General features: G+C 37.4%; 1 protein-coding gene and 1 long non-coding RNA gene across 2 annotated transcripts in view; both read right to left on the reverse strand.

Moving 5' to 3' along the window:
- Nucleotides 1–1,696: 1,696 nt before the first annotated feature.
- The window catches only part of LOC110443736, a 64,826-nt gene continuing 50,711 nt past the window's right edge, over nucleotides 1,697–15,811 (reverse strand). The window contains exons 59-75 of the mRNA XM_021488118.1: nucleotides 15,374–15,488; nucleotides 14,824–15,005; nucleotides 13,929–14,046; nucleotides 13,274–13,524; nucleotides 12,548–12,668; nucleotides 11,939–12,249; nucleotides 10,925–11,057; nucleotides 9,556–9,788; nucleotides 9,036–9,147; nucleotides 8,574–8,860; nucleotides 7,590–7,745; nucleotides 6,904–7,041; nucleotides 5,806–5,823; nucleotides 5,262–5,370; nucleotides 4,491–4,579; nucleotides 3,806–3,920; nucleotides 1,697–1,904 (exon numbers count right to left, since the gene is read on the reverse strand). Of these exons, the coding sequence (XP_021343793.1) occupies nucleotides 1,787–1,904; nucleotides 3,806–3,920; nucleotides 4,491–4,579; nucleotides 5,262–5,370; nucleotides 5,806–5,823; nucleotides 6,904–7,041; nucleotides 7,590–7,745; nucleotides 8,574–8,860; nucleotides 9,036–9,147; nucleotides 9,556–9,788; nucleotides 10,925–11,057; nucleotides 11,939–12,249; nucleotides 12,548–12,668; nucleotides 13,274–13,524; nucleotides 13,929–14,046; nucleotides 14,824–15,005; nucleotides 15,374–15,488 (2,606 nt within the window). The 3' untranslated portion in view covers nucleotides 1,697–1,786. The remainder of the gene's footprint in view (nucleotides 1,905–3,805; nucleotides 3,921–4,490; nucleotides 4,580–5,261; nucleotides 5,371–5,805; nucleotides 5,824–6,903; nucleotides 7,042–7,589; nucleotides 7,746–8,573; nucleotides 8,861–9,035; nucleotides 9,148–9,555; nucleotides 9,789–10,924; nucleotides 11,058–11,938; nucleotides 12,250–12,547; nucleotides 12,669–13,273; nucleotides 13,525–13,928; nucleotides 14,047–14,823; nucleotides 15,006–15,373; nucleotides 15,489–15,811) is intronic.
- LOC110443737 lies at nucleotides 2,359–3,796 on the reverse strand. The gene is made up of 3 exons (XR_002462142.1): nucleotides 2,950–3,796; nucleotides 2,580–2,637; nucleotides 2,359–2,440 (listed from the first exon to the last, which is right to left on the reverse strand). It is a non-coding gene; the product is annotated as an uncharacterized LOC110443737 (long non-coding RNA).

Raw genomic sequence — 15,811 nt, forward strand, 5'->3', positions numbered from 1 at the left:
AATCGATCCTGGGGTCTGGCCACAACTCTAGGGACCTAGTTTCTGAGTCAAAGCTTGGAAACAGTTGAGATCCCCACCCCATAACCATACATAAAATTGCTGGGCATGAAAAATCTAATATAGCTATGCTACAAGGATTGGCCTTGTGGTCTGGCATATTCCCTTGATCTCATTTGGAGAATAGTTTGCCATGATTGCTTAGGTATCCAGGTGAGCGATACAGGCCATCTGGGCCTCTTGTTCAAATAAATTATCACACCTTTTTTCAAGGTCACAAGGGTTAAAAGTGTTAAATGTGTTAAAAAAGACTATAGAATTATGATGTTTTATCTGTGATGGGGGGAGGGGGTTCAGGTTGAGTGAGGGGTTTTGCATAGATTGTGTTTGTCTCTTCATGCCCAGCAGTTGTATACAAATTCATATGGTTATGGGATAGGAATCTCAACTGTTTCAAATTTATTACCCAGAGATTAATCCCCAGGGCCAGATACCTAAACCAATCGGGGTAGCATTACTGTATTCTTAAATATAAACTTTATTTATTTTACAACAATTATGAAACGAGTAATTCAACTTATATTACCTAATCACTCTTGCTGGCCCGGATGTTAGCACATATGGGGGGGGGGGGGGGGTCTTAATGTGGGGTGAAATCAGAGTAGCTGGAGAAAATCCACATGTTCTGATAGGTGACCCAATACCTTTCCTTTTTACCTCCGTATCGAACCCAGGACGCCTTAGTGAAAGGTGAGTGCATTATTAACTGACCATCCGTTACTGTATTCCTTTCTTAACATCTAACAGTTGTACAGATATTGTACTTATATATGCCCCAGGAAATATTCAGACCACTCACGAGTATAGTAAGAGTCTGTGTGTTAGGAGAAGTAGGCTTTGGAAGATTAAATCACCTATATTTTTCCTATACTGGGCCAATCTTATGCCCTGCCCTTTGGCCCCAGGGGCTCACAAACTTTATATGAAATATAACTGCCTCGCTTATATGATATTTCAGACCAAATACAGTAAAAATCCTCACTTGTCCATCAAGAAGAGTTAGCTTTCGAAAAATGAAATTGCCTACCTTTGCTCTATTTATGCTCCCCACCTCTTACCCCACCAGAAGGTTACAGCCTTTATTTACACATTAGCTTTCTTGGGTCCTATTTGTTTATGGGGAACAACCGGTTTGTTGGTTTATAAATGTAACAATTTCGGGTATAAATCCTAGCGGACCTGCAAATGTTTAAGCAGGCTTTGCAAGACTCGCCAGATGGCAACAACAGCTGTGGACCGACCGGTCCAACCGTTTATATGAAAACGGCCCTGGTCTTACTGATGTTATAAGTTCAGTTCGATTAAATTCCATCAGGTCCTTCAGGAGTTGTCTTTTGCAGGTTAAAATCCATTAGTTTCCCTCGATTGGGCCTCAGCTCCCAGACGGGATACACTTTTCCTTTATATAACAATTCATTCTCTGGTCCCAAGGATGAATCCTACCAAATCTAGTTGAAATCCATTGAGTTCGTCACAAGGAGGAACAAGTTGACGGACGGTTGCCAGATGCAATGCTTTGGCATAACCTCACTGGCACTTTTAGACAAGCTAACTAGAATTTGTTTGAACCTTTTAAAAGGTTACATTTTAGTATTTCTGTCTAACTTGATTCACACACTTAAAAATAACAAAAACCAAATTCTTTGTACAAAACTTCATTTCATTAAGTGCAGTGTAACATAATTATAAAAGGTGAAATAAATAATAAATGCACTTTGTGTGTGTGTGTCTACTCGTCAGGGTACCCTTGTACCTGGTAGGGTTGTGGGCAACTGGGCTGTCTGCAACACTTTCCAGCTGCTGGAGGATCCCAGTGACAAATGTCAGGTAGTTGCCAGATTGGACACCTGTAAGTAAAACAATGGAACACATCATTAATTCAATACCTAGTGGAACAAGTGAAGATCAGCCTGGAATGTAAACCACAAACCATTAATTCAATACCTAGTGGACTATTAATTCAATACCTAGTGGAACAAGTGAAGCTCAGCCTGGAATGTAGACCACAAACCATTAAGTCAATACCTGGTGGACCATTAATTCAATACCTGGTGGACCATTAATTCAATACCTGGTGGACCATTAATTCAATACCCAGTGGACCATTAATTCAATACCTAGTGGAACAAGTGTAGATCAGCCTGGAATGTAGACCACAAACCATTAAGTCAATACCTGGTGGACCATTAATTCAATACCCAGTGGACCATTAATTCAATACCTAGTGGAACAAGAGAAGATCAGCCTGGAATGTAGACCACAAACCATTAAGTCAATACCTGGTGGACCATTAATTCAATACCTAATGGACCATTAATTCAATACCTAGTGGAACAAGCGAAGATCAGCCTGGAATGTAGACCACAAACCATTAATTCAATACCTAGTGGACCATTAATTGAATACCTAGTGGAACAAGTGAAGATCAGCCTGGAATGTAAACCACAAACCATTAATTCAATACCTAGTGGAACAAGGGAATATCAGCCTGGAATGTAGACCACAAACCACTATTTCAATACCTAGTGGAACAAGTGAAGATCAGCCTGGAATGTAAACCACAAACCATTAATTCAATACCTAGTGGACCAAGTGAAGATCAGCCTGGAATGTAGACCACAAACCATTAAGTCAATACCTGGTGGACCATTAATTCAATACCTGGTGGACCATTAATTCAATACCCAGTGGACCATTAATTCAATACCTAGTGGAACAAGAGAAGATCAGCCTGGAATGTAGACCACAAACCATTAAGTCAATACCTGGTGGACCATTAATTCAATACCTAGAGGACCATTAATTCAATACCTAGTGGAACAAGTGTAGATCAGCCTGGAATGTAGACCACAAACCATTAATTCAATACCTGGTGGACCATTAATTCAATACCTAGTGGACCATTAATTCAATACCTAGTGGAACAAGTGAAGATCAGCCTGGAATGTAAGACCACAAACCAACTGAGATATCTGGTCAATGGTGATCAATAGCACTGCATTCTTTATAAGCAGTAATTTCAGGAAGTACTTTTACTTTTATATTTCCTCAAACAGACCTTGATGAGTCAGGTGAGCTAAGAATGGACAGGTACAGGTAAATATCTTTATTCCATAGATGTCATAATTGGTTTAATATTAACTACCAGAATACAAAATTTCAAAGATTTGACATAGATGTTTTTAGGTGCCATGCCCACATCATGCCCAATTTTTTAAATGGGTTCTGTTTTCTAAAAATCTTCTAATTAGGGAATAAAGCTTAATTCTATTGAGATATGCAGCAGTATATCGTGATTATACTGTCACAAATTGAATTTTACTTGCAACATGGAGCAGACCCAGTAAAATGGATATTTCCGATAGTATAATCACGGTATACCAACAGAAAACTCAAAATAGTGTAGGATTATTCTAATTCATAAGCTAAAATCACCAAAAGAGACAACGATTTTAAGATATTCTTGAGCATTTTCTTCAAAATCTTGGTCTCTGCCGTGGATTGATGAAATCAGGAATATTCAAAGTGAGGCTGAATTATATTGACCTTTCAGGTTACTCTATTGTTGATGAAGTCATTAATAATCAATCTCATCATGTGTCAGGGTCATTGACATCGTTAACAATCGGCATCCTTGCTTCATATGAAAATGAGACATTTACGGATGGTATACTGTGGTTATACTATTGCACATTATTTTGATTGACCAATCAATTGCCATGTGACATCTCAAACTGTTTCCACTTACTTATCTCTACACTCATAAAGTCCTTGGTCAGCATCGGTACACTTGCACTTCTTTGTACAACCATCTTCCCATTGAGCATCCTGTGGGTAGGCTTTGCCTTTGTAATTGCACAATTCTAAAAGATAGGCAACAAAAGTCACAAATTAGTGAAACAAAGCAACACATGTCTCCTACCTACCTTTTTATTTAGTTCCATAGCACATTGGAGAACTTTACCTTAACACAACCTTGATATTGACTTTTAAGAGGCAGCTTGATGAATGTTGTACACCTCACATTATTTAGTATTGAAACCCATGTACAATGTACATACAGCCATCAAAATTACATTACCATTCACACTAGTGTAACTTCACTCATTTACCTAATAATGATAGAAAAATAATAAGAACAGTGACAGGTCAGCAAGGACCTCACTATGCACCTGAGTAAATCCCCAATGGTCTATTTTTAGTAACAGTGACCTTGAACCTTAGAAACTGGTTTAAACCCCCTATTGCAAATAAGCATATCACCATGTCAAATTTTGAAAAATTAATAGTTTGTTAGTTTGTTGAGATAATATCCGGAAACAAAGGTTTGTATAGCTGTTACTTTAAATTACTATTAATTCGTTTACAAGAAATTCTGCTCCAGAGACTATCATTTTCCGATTCCCACAAACAAACTCAGCAAGGGTACTTACGTTGAGGAGCGATTTCAATTATGTCACAGCACTGACCCTCAAAATGTTTCAAGACCCAGTTAGGGGGAAGATCAACATATTTAGGACACCTGTAAACAAACATTATCTTGTTACTTCAGTTCCAAATTAACATTATGTCAAGGTTAAGAATTATAGGAGTGTTTAGACTAAGTTGAAACCACCATTTTACTGCTTTCTCAATATCTCTCTGAAAAGAGATACGCTTCACATAGCATGGATTCTAAGGCTGCTTTCGTGCTTCTGGTTAAACCAGATTAACTGGCTGAACCCTGAAAGAAAACAGCAGGCTCAAATCAAACCAAGGATGACCTCTGGCATAGTTGCCAACCTCTGAAACTCTCATTGTGGTCAGTTCACATGAATATCATATTTAGTGCACACGTGAAAGAAGGACATATCCTTTTGATATGTTATTCGTTTAGCTCTGTCTATAACTCCATCACGATTCTTTATGTGCATTCGTTTATCATGGAACATTTCTGTGCCACCTGAAACTTTCCAACTGGTTATGCAAAAGCGACCTAGACATTGGGTATGAAGATGTGAAAGATACCATCACAAATTTACATACATACATTGTAGAAATATTGAAATGAAACAGGAGACCTTCACTTAATACATTATTTCTCCAATATCATTTTTCTTTTCTTTTTTTCAGCACATAATAAAAACACAGTTGGCTGTGTAATAATTCTGAGGTTTATGCACAGTATGTTATTTACATTTTACTGTAGCCAAGTTATTACTTACAAATCTTTGCAACTGTAAACTCCATTGTCACAGGAACAGTTCTTGTCACATCCATCCTTCCATGTCTCTCCAGACATGTAGCTAGTTCCCTTGTACATACAGGTAGCCGCTGGAGGAAGAGAGAGGCAAACTCAGTAATACCTATAAATCGTCTCTTACAAATGCCTTTAAAACTTCACTGCTACATCATAAATACATTCACCCTTTCACCCCAATGTCACTTTTGTTAACTCTACCATGCATTGATCAGGATAAGTCCATTATGGTCCACAGTGGTGAAAGGGTTAAATGCATTTTTCCGATGTTTAAGATACTATTTTCAAGATTGCTATCAATATATCTTTTATTGAAGTCATTGTCTTATAAAAGATGATTTCTTTTACATAACCACTTGAAACAGTGTATGATGGTGTTCAGAACTGTTTATATTTGATATCACTAGGTATTAAACTGATTATGTTTACAATATTAGATCCAGAATAAACTGAATAGTTTTGAAATTACTGTCTAATGTCAACTACTGTGTAAAGAAATGGATACTTACGCTGTGCTGTAGTGCCAACTACAATAAATTAAAACAAACTAAATTATCATAAAGAAAATTTAACAGATGCAGAAACATGAAGACAACGAGTTTGTACTTTTTTGAGATCAAAAACCATCTATGTCACACATCAATATACATATTCCATCAAAAACTTAGTACATTGTATTAAAAACTTAAATATTAAAAATAAGTGTAGTAGCTGAAAAATACACAACTATTATCATCATGACTGATCATAATTATATAATTGACTTTTGATTGAAGTATGAAAGACTTGCTAGATAAAAATGTTTAAAAAAATCTTTTATGATATTTTTGCATTTGTGATGTGAAAATGAACAAAAAATTGATAGAGGTCAACCTGGCCTAACAGAGGTCAAACTTTAATAATGTTTCGTTAATGACACGTCCAACCTATACTCAAAGAGCCCAAACGTATCTTAATTTAGCTCAAATTTACATATCACAGAAGAGATCAAACTTGCAATCAAGTTTCTGCTGAGATCAAATTTACACTCAAATATGTCTTTAGACCTGTTTATAATTGATATCACTATGTATTAAACTGATTATGTTTACAATATTAGATTCAGTATAAACTGAATACTTTTGAAAATACGTTATTATTTAATTAAGCACAGTCATGATAATAATAGTTGTGTATTTTTCAGCTACTATAATTATTTTTAATATTTATTATTTTTTTAACACCCAAAGATAAGACAAACCAAAGAAGCCATCAAAATCAGGAAAACTCAGAAGATGAACAGAGACAAGGGGGGACACCAACTGGGTCATCTGTATGACCCGATACTGACATAACAGGGGAGGGGACTAGATCTACACCCTACCTGTAACCTATCTGATGCTGTGTGTATACGCTCCCTATCGTTAGGCGAAAAGTCTCGGGTCGAGTGACATGAAAAATATACAATTTCGTCACATCGTTGTACAGGTAAATATTACAAATCGCTCACTCAGTCATAGCTTGACAAAGGGACCAGTTAGTCATGAAACGTTGCGACACGTTTAATACATACATTGTTTGCGTAAAAGGTAAAACTTTGATATCATGTCTTTTGAGGTCAAACTTACGATCGCAGAGATCGCAAGTTGATTGACAGTTGGACTCTGCATAGGAAACGTAGGATGGGTTGGTACAGATGGTGGCCTTTAGACTCTGGCAAGTTGCAGGCTGCTTATCCGCACAGTCGTTATCACCATCAGTAGGACCTACACAAACAAGTAACAAACACAAGTAGTGGTAATGGTGGAAATACTATTCAACATTCTATTTAGTTGTTTGTTTCATGTTAAGATGTCACAGCAATTGTCTTCTCATACCAGTGTTGTATAACTGTAAACAAACATTCAGGTTTAGAAGTTATATAGCATCACAATTCATTATTGAGAATGTATAGTACCTAACAATCGAGTTCAAGCGCACTGAAAATATAGTGAGATATTCTTTTCCTAATCTAACTGCGATAACTACACCAATCTTAGCCTCAATCAGTGAAAACTTGGCAAATCCTAGTCTCTAGCTGTGACAACTTGACAAATCTTAGTCTCAATCAGTGACAACTTGGCAAATGCTAGTCTCTAGCTGTGACAACTACACCAATCTTATTTCCAAACTATAACAACTACAGTAGGCTTATCCTTGTGTCTCTGAACTAAATACTTCTAACCTGGTCTCTGAATGAGAAACAACATATTTAAAACTGACCCTAAATTAGCAACAACCTAACATCTTAATGAACAAATTAAGTAATACTTACAGTAGTTACAGAAGTTTTTACAGTTGATTCGGGCCCAGTTCTCAAAGATGCCTGTGCAGGAAGACTTGCCGAAGGCTGGACAATTATCCAGCGTGTCACGGCAGGACAACGGTTGTTGGGTTGGGGTGGTGGGTGGTGGTTTGGTGTGATCACAGTCTGATAAATATAATCAGCATTAATAATCAGACAGCAGGAGCAGTCATCACAACTTTCAGGTACACATGTTAAGAAGGAATATTAATAACGATTAAAAAGCATTCTTAAGTAATGCAAATGAATATCTATATATCCTCTATTGCAAAACTTGGACTAGTCATGATACAATACAAGTCCCTTACTATAACACATACTCAAGACATGATTTTCAGTTGTTTGATCCCTTTGGCCTCTTTCTGCCACATTTCACAGAATTTTCACAAAGCAATATATCCTAGTAATACTAACAAAAACTACACTTCTACAATTTGTGTACAATGTATTTTGTTTTGTCGTTATATGTATTGTTCTTATGTTGTTATATTCCTTATGTTGAAGATAAAATAAAGTCTACACTGTGAAACATGTTTTCTTCTTTGCAAGGGAGGACTACATTGCTTACTCTGAAGCATTCAAACGCAGCTTTAGGTGAAGAGGCTATATTTGTAGATTACAGTGATATTAAATAGGTTTTCAAACTAAAGGGTGCAAGAAAAAAATTCATTACCAGTAACTGGGTGAGATCAAGTTATCTCAATCTCGTGCTAACTCAACTGAGATAACATTAAAAAATTAGAAGAAAGGGCATTACTCCCATAAAAAAACCCATTAAAACAAAATCATAAAATCAAATATACAACTTAAAAGCATAACAACCCAAAGTACCAATGTTCACAACAAAGCTGTTGAGAAGGTAAGCAGCATCTTGTTGGCCTAAGGTTTGTGTTGGGGAATGGGTAATGTAAAGGCCTATGATGTACCACAATGTAGTGGTGAGTAATCACTCACCACAGAAGCCACAGTAATTTTCACAGTTCCTGGTGGCCCAGTCCTTGTAGGGGGATACGCAGGCCTCCTTGCCATAAGCTGGACAGTTGTCAATCTGGTCCCTACACCAACTACAGGTTGGTTTGCTGGTCTGGGTGCTCATGGCACCAGGTGGAACTGTACCAGTGCCACCTGATGTTTGAGACGATGAGGAGGAGGTGGACTGGTCACAGACGACTTGGTCACAACACTGACCTGCTACCTTCTCCATGTGACAGAAGGACGGAAGGGACGTGTAAATTGGACATCTATAAGAAAGACAAACATACTTAAAATATCTCTTAATAAATATAGGGTATCTATAAACAACACAATTAGATATCTCCTTATCTCTTAATCAGAAAAAGAGTCTCTAACGAAAAGTTAGAATTTTTGGTAGTGACACAGTGACCCTTAAGATTCCTTTAATGAATGAACACCTACCTGGGACGACACTCAAACTGGACTGGGTTTCCATCATGGCAGTTACAGACAAAGTCACAGCCATCACTCCATTGCTGACCAGGCAGATAGGAACGTCCCTTGTACAGACACTCTGTAAACCATTTATTAAAACACGTTGAAAGTTAGGTGATTCTCACGTATATATTCACTTAACTCAACTGGTATAGAAGTGGACTTGATGCGGTTAAACAGACATTTGAACGCTTTAAACTCAAAGAACTTTTCATTCAATGTATTCCAAATATTATCTTTCGAATATATAGCAGAGTTATAGAAGTGGCTGGGTGGTGCAGTGGATAACGCACTCGACTATCACCAAGGCGGTCACATGCCCGACCATGTGAATTTTCTCCAGTTTCCTCCTACATTAAGACCCCTCTCGCACTAACATCCGGGCTAACTAGAATGATTAATATAAGTTATATTAACTTGTTTCATATTTATTGTAAAGTAAATAAAGTTTATCTTTATATTATAAACGTGAAATTCGAAAACCTACCTTTCTGTGTACTGGTGTAGTTGTTGGTGAAGTAAGAGAAGGAGGTATTATGATTTGGACTGATGCCAGTGTAGCCTCCATTGATGGTACCATATAGGGTGTAGTTGGACTTTTCTGTCAGAGGATTGATGGTCTGACCATTGGACATCTGGCACAAAGGTGTAGCACAACACTCACCATCCTTTTTGGTAAGGTAACAGCGACCTGATGGCAGGTTGTTGTACACAGGACACCTATACAAGGACAAACATAGATACAAAACATTGAGTCATCTTCACACAAACAGTGATGTGAATGATCATTTTTAAGATTGGTTTCCTTCTCAATTAGAATACTTATGATAATGGAATATATATAGTGTTAACTTTGCCATCTTTAACTCGTAAAACTTGAAAAAAACTGGATGTTGGGGAAAAACCCTTTCTAGTGATTTCCTGGTCGAGTGTTTTCTTCCCCCTCTCTCCCCCTTCTTTATCTTAGAAATTCAATTGAATTTGTAAATCCTAGATACCTACAAGTTTCATTTTCATCCTGAAAGTGTGAATATTGAAGGATATTCGTAGTATTCGCAATAGCCACTAGCAAAACTTACAGTGGAGTACATTGTAGTGGTCACTTGGTAAACTTACAGTGGAGTACATTGTAGTGGTCACTAGGGAAACTTACAGCCGAGTACATTGTAGTGGTCAATAGGTAACCTTACATTGGAGTACATTGTAGTGGTCATTAGGTAACCTTACATTGGAGTACATTGTAGTGGTCATTAGGTAACCTTACATTGGAGTACATTGTAGTGGTCACTAGGGAAACTTACAGCAGAGTACGTTGTAGTGGTCATTAGGTAACCTTACATTGGAGTACATTGTAGTGGTCATTAGGTAACCTTACATTGGAGTACATTGTAGTGGTCATTAGGTAACCTTACAGCGTAGTACATTGTAGTGGTCATTAGGTAAACTTACAGGGTAGTACATTGTAGTGGTCATTAGGTAACCTTACAGCATAGTACATTGTAGTGGTCATTAGGTAAACTTACAGTGGAGTTCATTGTTGTTGTCAATAGGTAACCTTACATTGGAGTACATTGTAGTAGTCATTAGGTAACCTTACAGCGTAGTACATTGTAGTGGTCATTAGGTAAACTTACAGTGTAGTACATTGTAGTGGTCATTAGGTAACCTTACAGCATAGTACATTGTAGTGGTCATTAGGTAAACTTACAGTGTAGTACATTGTAGTGGTCATTAGGTAACCTTACAACATAGTACATTGTAGTGGTCATTAGGTAACCTTACAGCATAGTACATTGTAGTGGTCATTAGGTAACCTTACAGTGGAGTTCATTGTTGTTGTCATTAGGTAAACTTACAGTGGAGTACATTCGTAGTAGCCACTACTGCCATCCTTACAGACGCAGTTGAAATCGCAGCCATCCTCCCACTTCGCTCCCTCATCGTACACATGGTATGATCCGTCAGCCTTGCTCTGGAAGATACATTGCTCTAGAAAAGAAAGAAAAAATCCGTCTTGTTTGATACCGGTTACTGTTGATGGAACATCCTGACCACACTGTCAATGACTGATATTTAAACTCACACACCTAAACACTTATAACCAGAATGAATCTGTAGTGTACACTTTAGTACATATACTTAAACGCTTAGTTTTGTTAACCAATTTTTGTTTCTCATTTCATTTTACATGCTTTTATTCCAGAAAAATGATAACAAAAACATCAATTTTAAGTGAAAAAGAATTTTTCCTTCTTCCTTTTTTTTCTCCCAACAACTTAGCAAATAGATTGAAATGAGTTGAAAATGATGAAATTGTTATTTAACATACATACATGCGACTTGAGGATTGACAAATGTACATTTGAACTTGAAGGATTAAGGTTCTTAAAATTGTAACTTGGGTGTATTGACAAATTAAATGTAGTTACATGTGAATTGGAGATTGTACTTCCTTATGTATGACATGGGAGTACTGACATATTTATAAGTGACCTGGAAGATACAAATAATGTACAACATATTTACAGGTGACCTGGGAGAATCAACATATTTATGTATGACCCGGGAGAAATGACATACTTACGTGACCAGGAAGAATACAAATAATGTACAACATATTTACAGGTGACCTGGGAGAATCAACATCTTTATGTATGACCCGGGAGAAATGACATACTTACGTGACCAGGAAGAATACAAATAATGTACAACATATTTACGGGTGGCCTGGGAGAATCAACATATTTATGTATGGCCCGGGAGAAATGACATACGTGACCAGGAAGATACAAATAATGTACAACATATTTACAGGTGGCCTGGGAGAATCAACATATTTATGTATGACCTGGGAGAAATGACATACTTACGTGTGACTTGAGAGAATTGCACTGGCAAGATGGGGAAGGCATTGGGGAAGCTGACAGGCTTCTGTCCAGAAATGGTTCCCTGTGTTCCTGTTCCTGTGCCGCTGATTACTTGAGATGGTTGACTGTATCCTGGTGGAAGTGTCTGAAGGTTACCAAAGATATCTGTAGGGGCAGGTGTGGGAAGAACCTCCGAACCACCATGATACAGGTCCTGGAGGCCAGCCACATCACAGGTGAGGCGAGGACAGCACTCTCCCGGGATGGAAACTTGAGAACAGTAGCTAGGCAACGTCGACGGCAGTTGGGGACACCTGATCGAAGTCAAAAGAGTTTTAAAAAGGTGAATAGTCAAAAGATTGAGATTTTTTTTTGTTTTATCTATTTATCACATTAATTCAGATATTAGTTTCTGATGATCGAGACTAATTAGAAAGTTTATCCCTGAAAAAGTAAGCTGCCGTTAAAAGTTCCTTTATTTAGCTCTAACACAAGTCGGTTTACCTGAGACAGATGTCACAAATGTATATGAAATACAAAAAAGATGGCTTTGATTTGTTTCAATGTTGAAAATATAGTAAGATTTCCAATTCTCAGTTACAATGTGTTTACCTTGAGATACATTTGTATTCTCCCTTCTGAGAGTTCTCACAAGTACAACTGTAGTCGCATCCATCACTCCAAGACTGGCCTTGTTTGTAAGTTTTTCCCTTGTATACACACACACCAAATCCTGTAGAACACATATATTAAAGAATCTTTACAATGCAGGTTAAACAGAAGGACATGTGCTTGTAAACGTGCATAGCAAAACATCTACAACCCAGACTAGACAGATGAATGCTTAACACTGTAAATACATATACAGTAAAACTTTGATACAATGCCCCTCTTTTCATTTGCTTTCTCATTTATGCCAAGATATATATATTTCCATGTCCTATTTCCTTCTCATTTTCCTTAGAATTTCATTTTTTATAAGAGTATTTTTACAGAGGAAACAGCCTACCTCAGAACTTTTTATTTAATTTCAACATAAGGCCTGTGATTGAGACATCTTTATGCTAGAGTGTATTTTGACAGAAGATTTTAATTTCAACATTAGGCCTGTAATTGAGACATTTTAATGTTAAGAGTATTTTGAGTTATGTGTATCAATTAACTGTAAGATGAAGTACTTCTTTAATGTAATTTCATTGCAAGGGAGATGGCTTTACATATAAAGATTTAAAATCTTGTTGCCAGATCCTATTCCTATGTACTTATGTACATATTATATATGACAAATGAAAATAAATATTGATTAAACCAAGGCTATTTTGACAGAGAGCAGTCTACCTTCAGATCCTCCAGTATATCCTGGTCCAATGCCTGGCTTGTTCCAGTTGGAGCCTGTGAAGATGTCGTGTGTGCCGATGGGGAGAACGTTTAAGGTGTGAGGAGGGGGAGTGGCGGAGCCGTTGATGCCTCCATACTGAGGTGTTAGACTGATGCCTGTCTGTGTGGAACATACTGGCTTCTTACAACACCGGTCTTGTGGATCCTGTACCAACGTACAGGCTGAAGGCAGACCAGAGAAGGCTTGACATCTGTAGGGTACAAGTCAATATCTTGTTTAACATTAGGCCAAGAAAGACAAGAGAACTAGTCATATCTAATACAAGCTTACATGATGTTGTAAATATAGCAGAATTGGACTGGGTCGATCGCCTTTGACCAGATAGCTCAAATGGTTAGAGTATCAGTCTAAAGTTGTAGGCGAAGGGTCTGAATTTGGGTCTGACCATGCATTTTTCCTCCCTTTTACATAACTGCAGGATCTATGCCTTTTCCCCTCTCACTTCTCTATTCTTTACTTTTTGACGTTGTCTCTCTCAGCGCCTGTCTTCATATGACCTTAGCTTTTGTGAGGACGTTAAACCCCAAACAAACAAACTCTAAAACACTGAAGACATGTGATTAAATAATACATAGAGAAAACAGTATACGTTACCTTTGATCACATTTGTAGATGTTGAACGTGGCGTTTACACATGTACATCTGTAGTCACAACCATCATCCCACTTGGCTCCCTGGGCGTGTAGACTGTTGTCATTGTACTTACACATATCTGTCAATAAACAGCAATAAATGCCATCATACTTGAATTATTATTTTTTATCAAACTTACACTTTTCAGTCAATAATGTCGTCAAACTTACACATATCTGCCAACAAACGGTGATAAGTGTCATCGTACTTAAACAAATCTGTCAACACACTCCACAAAGAAACAAACAGGCGAGTAAACAGGATAGTTCATATTGAAGAGGAAAATGATGAAGAACAGCATATTTGAGCTATAGTGCTGTAATTTTGGGAGGTAACTTTTCTTGGTCCTTTTCCTGAAACAAATTTGTGAGGATCTGACGACTTTTCTAATTGTCAAACATCCTAACTGACTCTCTATGAGAAAAGGCAACAAAGTTGCAAGGCTGATATGACATTTTAAGTAATACCTTCTTCAAAACTTAAGTACTATATAGTAGAACAAGCAATCCATAGCCCCCCCCCCCCCCTTCCGAAATAACTCTGGACATCTTCAATAACAAATTGAACTATGGGTCATAACACTGTATAAAGTATCACAACGGACCTGATTCCATGAAACCCTGATATCCTTAGAGATACTCACAAAAAAATGGCTTCTGTAGGTGAGAGTGTATATGTCCTGGACAAAGTGACCAACAGTTAACAAAGGGCTACAACACTGTATATAGAACCACAGGAGACTCAATTTAAGTATGCAACGCTCCATCATCCCAAAAGGGCTAGGAACCTGCATAAAATCATTTGAATGTTAGTATCAGTTGAGGATGTAACAATTTTGTGTGTACTACGTACGTACCTGGAGGTTTGGTGCCAGTAGCTGTGGGGTACACAGCGGGCACTGTCACCAGGTGGAACGGTGTGGTAGGAGTGGTGGGTGGAGGGGTCTGGTTGAGGTCACATGACGCCTTTTTACAGCAACTGTCTCGTGGATCAGGAACATACGTACACTGGGCAGGGAGGTTGTAGTAGACTGGACACCTACAACATATACAGTCAACATCAAAACTATGTATAAACTCACACATAAACAACATACCATTAAATAATTATAACCTTACATTTATGAATCACAGATATCTGTATATATGTTGTTAACCCGTTTCTATTATGAGCATTATATATACCTGTCGCTGATCTGATCTTTCTCTGAACATGTCTTTCACCTGTGTAAATTATCCAATCACATCATTTACCTGTGAAAAAACTATTCTCTGATCCCATCTTTCACCTGTGTCAATTATCCAATCAAATCTTTTGCCCGTGATTTTTTTTCTCTGATCATATCTTTCACCTGTGTAAGTTATCCAAACCCATCTTTCATATTTGTAGTCATTATTCACACATACCTGTTGTTACACCTGTACTGTCCTCTCTCCTCATCATAGCAGGTACACTGATAGTCACAGCCATCATTCCAGGTCTGGCCCTGGTGGTAAACTTGACCCTTGTATACGCATGCCTCTGTAATCACAAGAAATCAGAAAATTCAGCCTTTATAATTCTACGGACCTGTACTTACTTCAAACATATTGTTGAACTCCACGATCATATTTTTCAGCTGGGTATGTAAACTGTGCTATAACAAAATTCTTTTAATGAATAATAAAATAACATTTGACAGTTAAATATTTATAAGGCCTGGTCCAAATAGCAAAATCTAACTGAACTGAAGAATCCAAAATAAATCATTTCTATCCATGGTTAAGTTTCTTGCCGATTTATTCCATGCAAATTATGAATTCAATTCTATTGGAGGTACCCCTAATCAAATTCTACAGTCCTGG

This window comes from Mizuhopecten yessoensis, unplaced genomic scaffold (genome assembly GCF_002113885.1).
Source record: "Mizuhopecten yessoensis strain PY_sf001 unplaced genomic scaffold, ASM211388v2 scaffold716359, whole genome shotgun sequence".
NCBI classification, from domain to species: domain Eukaryota; kingdom Metazoa; phylum Mollusca; class Bivalvia; order Pectinida; family Pectinidae; genus Mizuhopecten; species Mizuhopecten yessoensis.